We start from the raw sequence: 8,864 nt of genomic DNA on the forward strand, positions 1-8,864 counted from the left end.
TTCCAGTGAAGTCTGGAAAAATTACTCTGATGAAACAAAACATAGGCAAACCCCAACCCAAACACACAGCACAAAGCTCTGAGTCAGAGTTGACCAACCTTTCCTTCCTAGTGAAAGGATCTGGACACCAACTCACTTTGTGCAACAGGTTACACACAGTACACGGTTCCTGGATGCAGCACGTGCCTGAAGCAGTGTCCTGCCAGGAGCTGCTAAGTAGCTGGATCTCGTCCCCATGCTCTTCCTGTCCAAGTAACCTGCGCAGCACCACATCACAAGAAAACTCCCAGTTGCCAACAGAGCTCCATTCCTGAGCTATCATCATAAACTTCCGGCCTTCCATAATAAATGTGCTAACAATGTGCTAGTAAGTACCATGACAAGAGAGTTTTCCCAGAGAGACAAGGTTTGGGTTAAGCTGTTTATGCTACATTTTTGCACCAGGGTATGTTAAGTAGTTTCAAACACAGCATGTTACACAGCCCTGCATTTCAGTTTGGGCCAGCAGAGATGCTTTTACTAAAATCACCCATGTGGGTGCAATTAACAACATTCTCAGGCATTAGCCACCCGGGCTTCCACTCCATACAATAGGCCTTTGAAGCCTGGCACTGCACGGAGAGCATTAGAGCACAGCACCCAAGGAAGCCTTGCCAGCAGATGTTTTGACTTGCAGAACATTCAAGTTCTCCCTGGTTTTAATGCTCACGTTGCATCCACAAATTAATGGGGAGTTAGTGGTTGGGAGTACTCTCTTGACTCAACCGGAGCAGAAATACTGTTGACAATAACAAAGCTAACCATCACTGGGCTCCAACTGGCAAAACTGTTCGTCAGAGCCCTGCCTCCAAACTCAGTTGCCACAGAGCAATCAAACCCAGACACAACAGAGAGCTCACGCGTTCTCTGGACACAAGTGTCATCACTATGATTTAGGGCCCAGCAGGCTCTCAGTGAGATGCTGCTGATGCCCCACACCAAATCAAGACTCTGGTTCTGAATATTCTTCCACAGGGTGAGATGAGAGAATGTCTAAGCAGTAGTTGTGCTGATTCCCACTAAATCGCCTGGAACCCTCTGATGGATTTCAGTAGCACACTCTTCTTCAGGGAGCACAACGGAAGTACAGGCTGTCTTTGCCTTTTAACTTTTGTGTAATAAAAGGTGTCAGATGAAGGATTCTGCAGATTGAATCCTCTCTTTAGTGAGCTGCTGCTTTCTTCATACATTCCCAATACTATCCCTTCCCCAGAAAAAGCAAAGGTGGTCTTCCATCTCCAAATCCCACTCAGTCCTTGGCATCTCTTCTGACATTGTCAGTAGGGGACGTTCTGTCTGAATAAGCCTTTTCATTCTTTTTACAGCATGGGCCCCTACTTATAGAGACCTGAGCAGAGGGCCGCCAGCACATTACAACAGTCACCAAGCAGCAGGCAAACGATTGAAGAAATTACTATTAGACTGAAACAGGTTTAAGCTTCTGGGACTCCTAAATGGACAAGCTACAGAGACCACTTCATCTTCAAAAGTTAACACAGGTTCCAAAAGAAAACAAATTATCAGGAAAAAAAATTAAAAAAACACAAAAAAAGAACCACCCCAAAACAAACAAACAAAAAAACCCTCACAAAACCTAAAACATCCTGAGGACTAGTAAACAGAAAGAATTCCTTGCTAGGATGGTCCATGAGCTGAAAGCTAGGCTACTGTCAGGGAAAGTGTCACCATGTAGTTTTTAGGCTTTTCCCTAGCAACAGGAACACTGGCAAAAACGGAGTTTTAACTTGATCATGCACGGCTACCCTTTATATTCTTATAACTGACATTCATATTTAATTCCAGCCCAGGTCAGAACTTACCCTTCAGTTTCCAGTGTTTGTTTTGTTACCGTTCAGGAAACAACCCTTCACTTTCCAGTGTTTGTCCAGAAACTACTGTGGAGCCATAGGACAGGTGGTAGGTCCCATTTCCTACCAGCCTGCACTGTTTTAGTCTGCACATGGACAAACAAGCTCTCTGGAGTCCATTACCAGTTTCCAGTAGCAGCTTTCTACTACTGCAGGATTTTGCTAACAACCTTTGGGCAACTTCAAGATTCTTATCCTTGTATCAAAGTATAAGCCACTGGGATATAGCAGTATAGGTTTTGAACTTCTAGGAGTCATTACTAGAGCAGAAATAAGGGAAGAAAGCCAAGTGCTTCCATCAATGGAGATGGATGTCTGTGTAATTAAGTGATACGCTAGCTTGCAACATCTCTTGCTCTGAGCCAGGAGGCAAAGGTCACCAGCATCAGTTCCAGATCACAAGCTTAAAATCCCGCTCTGTTCTGAAAGAAGTGGAGTGATCTGACCTCCTCATCACTACAACCTCACGATATACAGGGTGCCTTCACAGCAATGCTATGATTGTATTGCATGATGTAATTCACAGATTCAAGCCCACCCCCGCCACGTTCCCCACATTCATACCTCTGTTTCAGGCCGAGGAATAAACACTGGGGGTCTCATCTTCAGAGTCAGGTCCTGAAAGTCCCACTCACCAAGCACATACTGCACCGGCATTCTGTGGCAGGCAAAAGCAAGCGTGAACACTTTAGGACTATGCTCCGTCACACAGAAAAGCTCTCAATACCATGCTTACCTCATTACCCACATAACCCTTTTGAGGGTGAGCACCTAGACACCCCTAAGGCTCTCAACTGCATGTGCAATGTGCATGTGTGCTCTAAGGGAGCTGTGGGAGCTCCATTCCCACCAGAGTTTGTTATCAAGCACGGGACACGGGGAACTACAGGCCAGTCAGCCTCACCTCGATACTGGGGAATGTGATGGAATAAATAGTCCTAGAGATTGTTTCCAAACATACTAAGTACAGGAAGGTGACTGGGAGTCATCAGCATGGGTCTCCAAAGGTGAAATCATTCCTGACCGACCTGATAGCCACCCATGACACAATGACTAGGTCGGTGCATGAGGAGAGAGTAATCAATACTGTTAATCTTGACTTTTCTAAGGGTTTTGATACTGTCTCCCATAACATCCTCATATACAAGCTGATGAAGTATGGACTAGAAAAATGAGGTGGGCTGAAAATTGACAGAACTGGCAGGCTCAGAGGGCTGTGTTCAGCGGTACAACATCCAGCTGAAGACCGATCACTAGCAGAGTATCCCTGGGGTCAATATAGCATAACAACTTCATTAATGATCTGGATGAAGGGACAGAGAGCACCCCTGGCATGTCAATAGATGACAGAAAATTGGGAGGAGTGGTTAATAGACCAGATGGGTATGCTACTTTCAGAGGGACCTCAGGACGCTGGAGAAATGGGCTGACAGGAATGTCATGACACACAGAGAAGAGTAATGTGAAGTCCTATAAACTGGGGAGGAATAACCCCATGCACCAGTAGGCTGGGGGCCAACCAGCTAGGCAGCGGCCTTGCAGAAAAGGCCCTGGGGATCGGGTGGACAAGTTGAGCATCAGTCAGCAATGTGCCCTTGCAACAAAGAAGGCCAGTGGCTTCCTGGGCTGCATTAGGCAGAGCATTGCCAGAAGGTCGATGGCAGGGATCCCTCCCCTCTATTCAGCACTGGTAGGAAACATCTGGAGTGCTGGGCTCCCAGTACAGAAGAGACATGGACATACTGGAGTAAGTCCAGCAAATGGCCATTAAGATGATTAAGGGATTGGAGCATCTGACATACAAGGAGAGAGACTGAGAGCTGGGATAGTTTAGCCTTGAGAAGGGAAGGCTCAGGCTGAGGGGGCAGGAGAGGGAAATCTCATCAATAACCATATGTATTTGGTGAGATAGAGTAAAGAAGACAGAGCCTGACTCTTTTCAGTGGTATCCAGTGAGAAGACAGGCAAAGGGCACAGACTGAAATACAGAAAATTCCATTTAAACCTAAGAACCACCCCCCCCTTTTTTTTTTTTTCCTTTTTTTTTTTAAACACTTTGAGGGTAGTCAAACACTGGAACAGGCTGTCCAGAGAGGTTGTATAGTACCTATCTTTGGATATATTAAAAACCGAATGGGGCATGGCTCTGAGCAACTTGTTCTAGCTGATCCTACTTTGAGCAGGGGGGGCTGGACTAGATTTCCGGAGGTCCCTGTCAACCTCCATGATTCTATGAATTTTGGGGCCATGTTTTTAGTTGCTGTGAGGCACCATACCTCATTTGTTCACGTAGAACAGCAGATACCTGTTGCAACCTTAACAGCACTTAAGACAGAGCAACTTGTAAGTCAGACAGCTCTGGGAATTGTGCATTCCTGCTCCTAACACAAGACTCAAGAGCAGCAGGAAAATTTCAGAGAAGACACTCAGATCCTACAAACAGTAACCACTGCTAATACACTGACTCTCTGAGAAACCCTCACATCCTATTCTGCATAAGTTGTAGCAGAATTAATCTGCACAACAAAATGAGGATCATAACCACACTCATGTAAACAAGCAGAAGGATGCCACCTCCAAACATACTCCAAAGCACCTCCCACCCTTCTAGATGATCCAAGTTCCTGAGTATTTCCTCTCCCCTCACACACCCCCCAGGCCCAGCCTGATTCCAGGTAGCTCCTTCACACCAAACCCATTTAATTTTTGCACTAAGAGAACCCCTCACACAGAGCAAGCAAATGGAGGCCAAATGGAGACCAAAGCTACAGCAGCCGTGAATACCTCTGAACACCAGGGAAATGCCTCTGCAGGCAAAGCCAAGAAAGGAAAGCAAGCAACACCACAGACCAGTAAAGCACCGGCAGCTGAAGAGAGCGCTGAATTAGACAGAAGGGGCCAAGGCTAAATTTTGCAAGCACAGAAGAGCTTAATGAAAATGTACCCAACTCAGAGTCAGTATTGCCAGTTTCCTGCTCCTCTGCAACATGCCTTAAACCCTCTTTGCTCCCAGAGAGGACAGACAGGTGATTTGTTACCTGACAACAACAGCAAATGCCCATCACTTGAGTCACCATGAGACACAGCACTGTTACTTGATATGTCAGCTGCTAATGAATGGTCTTCTGCCTTCTCCCTGCTACCATTCTTCTGGCTACATTAAGACTGAAGGAAAACGCCCAAAGGAATGACTGTAAGAGGATGCTCCTACCTTTCTAGTCGCTTGTTGCTCAGCTGCTGGATTTGCTCCTGCTGCACTGCTGTAACTGGAGCGTGGAGGCTTTCGGAGTTCAAGCTCTGAAACTGAAGACAAGGCCACTTTAAAACCTGCCCACTGGTGCCACCTGGGTATCCTCTGCACCCTCCCAAGGGCATCCTCAGCATGCTCTGTCAGCATGCTGACAAACACATATGCCTGGGACTGTTGGAAACCACAAATGATTGGGAGAACCTGTCTGCATGTTTAAAAACAAACATGTACAACTGTTCTTCTGCTACTTTTTGGGGCTCAGAAGAATAGGTAAAATTAAGAATCGCTGCACCAAGCAAGTCAGGGTACAGTATGGGTGTATATGTCATGGTTTACATTTCAGTCTCTGCAAAAGAAGGCATTTAATAGACCCCAAGTGTTCTACCGGCATTAATAAACTATGCCTCACCCTCTCTGCCATCTAAGGAAGGAAAAGTTGTTCTACTCCCTATAAGTGAGATAAAAAGAAAGGTAAGGGATTCAACCAAAATGACAAAGTGAGGGGCATGCACAGACCTTATTCTTTTCCTATTACTTAACTGTTTTTGCTCCCAGGACAAATGACACGATATATTCACTGGATTCTTGTGCTTCAGGGATCCCATTTGTCTCAAACACCTTCTGCCAGTAGTTGACAACATCAGTGGCAGTCAGGACTCCAGGTCTTGCACTGCAGCTCTGCCTCAGAGATGAGCGCTTTGGACTGAGAATAGGACCTTTACTTTGACTCAATCCCCATGGCACGCACTGAGGTGAGAGACCCAACAACCTCCTGAGCAGTGGGTGGGTGAGGCATCTCATCTTTGCAAAATCAGTTCTTGGCTTCCACATGTGTTCCTCGTTGCCATCAGCTGATCTAGTCAGTGCTGAGACTCACAGGACACTTCGTGCTACCACAAGCCACTGTGGCTAAGCACCAGCTGACCACCATCAGTAGATTCTCCTCAGGGCAGCATGAAAATAGTGCTGGTTTGCAGTTCTTCTGGTCTAGAAAAGGAGGCAAGAGTACAGCCTGAATCCCCTGGGCTAGCAAATCACAGGTTCCCCTCTGACAGAATGCAGACTGCTTGCCCTAATCCCAGCCCACAGGTACAAAACCAATTACTCACACCCTAAGAGTAACAAAGGATTACCCCAAGAAAAGATCCAGGTGACAGCTAACCAGCTCTGCCACTGCAATCTGTTTCTTTGCAGAGCTGCCCATCTCCACAGCCAGAGCTACTAGGAGGTTGGTCCGTGGCCATGGCAAGGCAGAAGCAAGCGTGCCTACACACAGGCACAGCACTCCTGCCTCTCCTTGGTCCCAGAAAGCCACAGACACACCAACTTTCAGCTCCAGCCCTTGGCTCTCCACCCCATGGGTGGGTCACCCAGGTTCCCTCCAGGAAGACCTTCAGTCTCTCCTAGATTCTTTCTTTTATTCTTCTCTCTGTTCATCAATCACAAGTCCTAGGTTAGTGGGTGAGCTCACAGAAGACCTTGACTCCATGGGTTAAGAGTCTTCCACACTGTCACCATCCCCAGAGAGCAGACAAGGGGCCACAGAGCCAGGGCTGAGCTGTTAAGAGCATGGGAAGGAGAAGAGCTCACAAGGTACAATCAGAGGGAAGAGAAACACTTGAAAGATGCAAAGGCCAGAAAAGGCAAACCCTGCCAGAGGGAAGTCAGTCTCTTAAAGGAGAGAACAGGCAGAGCCAGACAAAGAGGGAAGAAAAACAAACAAGATGACTGCAGGAGACAAAGGAGATGAAACTTTACAAAACAGCTGCTGCATATCACACTTGGAACTGTGTGAGACAAACAGAACAACAACCCCGCTTTTCTGCTGTGACCCATCAGAAACGAGGGCCCCCCTCCCTTCTGACTCACGGTGCCTGGAGCCACTGTGGGTTTCCCTGAGCGCTCAATTCCCATTCCTCTATTGATGGCTGCTTTTCGTCACTGTCTTGGAGAGGCCACAACCTCCCCTCCTCCAATTCCTCCGGAAAACCAACACACAAACAACTAAATACCTCTCCCGGGCAGCCGGCAGCACCCATCGTGGGTGGCTCTCTGCTCTGCAGGAGTGCTGCTGCAGTGAGATCTGGGGGGGCTGGGTCAGCTCCCACCTGGGCAGATGCTGGCACTGAACCCCTGCAGCAGCCCTGGACCCTGCTGTATGGTGCACCTGCACTAGCAGCAGAGTGGGGCCTGCCCTGCTCCTGCTGCATGGTGAAACTGCAGGAAGAGCCAGGTCTCCACTGCCCTCCTTTGCAAAAATCAAACCAAACAGAGCCCAGGGAAGCAGTAGAGGGAATACCCTGCAGCAAAGATCTCAACATTGGCTTACATGCTACCTCCTGGCAAAGGGGTGGGTGCTCTAAGAGCCCAAGGATCCCCTTCTTGTCACCTTCACTACCTCCAGCATGGAGATAAGCAAACCCTGTGAAAACCTGCCTTTATGTTATCCATAAGCAGCCTGACCGCTACAGTCTTTACCTGAGCAGCTCCCCACTCCAAGGCCCTGTTTTGGGGATACTGCCATAAGAAGAACACTAAAGGAATAAAACATTAATCACTAGTGTTGTTAGGGAGGCAGAGAAGACTTTAATTGGCCATGGCTGGAACAATGCTGCCCCTACTGTCATAGTATAGTATGTCATCAATATAATAAAGGATACCAGCTACTGATGTGAGGTCTCTGCCAAGAACAGTCCCTGTATGCTACTTCTTGGTGCAAATACCTGTTTGCACACAGGTAGGGAACGGACTTTTTTTTCCTGCAGTTCTGTGGTTCGGTCCATTCAGCCCCCAGTTCCCCCCTCACCGTAGTCCAACACGCACACCGGGGGCCGTCCACAGGCACGGCCTGTCCCACCCTCGGCCCCTGCCCTCCGCTCCCCCTCTCACTCGCAGGCTCGGGCAGGAGCCGGGGCTTGCGCCGTACCAAGTCGGTACCTCTGTGCCGCTGGGTTAGCGGTGGGCTGCACCGGCCCCTGGCACAGCCCCGCTGGCCGTACCGGGGGAGGGGGTACACGTCCCCCTTTGCCAGCCAGGGAGCTGCCCACCCAGGCCTCATCCCAGTGACCGGGCGGCTCTCCGGCGGTAAACCAGCCCCGCGGAACACCGCCGGGATCGGAGCCCAACTGTCCGTCCAGCGGCCCGGCCTTCCCTGCCCGCGCCGTACCCTGCCCGCCGCCAGGCACCCCGCCTGGCCTGCACCGCGGCGCTGCCGGGGGCCCCTTCACCCGGGCGGCGGCGGGCCCCGGCGGCCCCTCAGAGGCGAGCGGGCGCCCGCACACAGACGCCTCACCTCAAGGCGGCCGCCACTGGCGGGGCTGGAGGCGCAGCCGGCTCCGGCCGAGGCCGGGGCCGGGGGCAGCCGCCTCCCGCCCCGCAACCTGCGGTGGGGGGCTTGGGGAAGGGCTGTGGGGAGACCGGCCGCACAGCCGAAACGCTCCCGCCGCTCACCGAGCACCGTCACGGCCGCCGCACTGCCTGACCGCCGCCGCGCCATGAGTGACAGGCGCCCTGGCCAACCGCGAGCCGAGCCCTGCGGGCGCCGGCCAATCGCCTGGGGCGCGGAGAGGCAGGGCGGGGCCTCCGGCCGTGCAGCGGCGCGCGCGGAGCGGATCGGTCCGGCCCGGCCCGGCCCGGCCCGGCCCGCCCCCCGCGGGCAGCGCGGCCCCGCGGCCGAGGGCGCGGCCCCCCGGCGGCCCCACCGCCGG

General features: G+C 50.8%; 1 protein-coding gene across 1 annotated transcript in view; it reads right to left on the reverse strand.

Annotated features, from left to right (window-relative positions):
- HEMK1 (HemK methyltransferase family member 1) overlaps window positions 1-5,958 on the reverse strand; it is a 29,370-nt gene extending 23,412 nt beyond the window's left edge. The window contains exons 1-3 of the mRNA XM_009819014.2: window positions 5,698-5,958; window positions 5,119-5,210; window positions 2,472-2,565 (exon numbers count right to left, since the gene is read on the reverse strand). Coding sequence (XP_009817316.2) covers window positions 2,472-2,565; window positions 5,119-5,210; window positions 5,698-5,958 — 447 coding nt within the window. The remainder of the gene's footprint in view (window positions 1-2,471; window positions 2,566-5,118; window positions 5,211-5,697) is intronic.
- Window positions 5,959-8,864: the final 2,906 nt, after the last annotated feature.

The sequence above is a fragment of the Gavia stellata genome, chromosome 12 (assembly GCF_030936135.1).
Source record: "Gavia stellata isolate bGavSte3 chromosome 12, bGavSte3.hap2, whole genome shotgun sequence".
Taxonomy (NCBI): domain Eukaryota; kingdom Metazoa; phylum Chordata; class Aves; order Gaviiformes; family Gaviidae; genus Gavia; species Gavia stellata.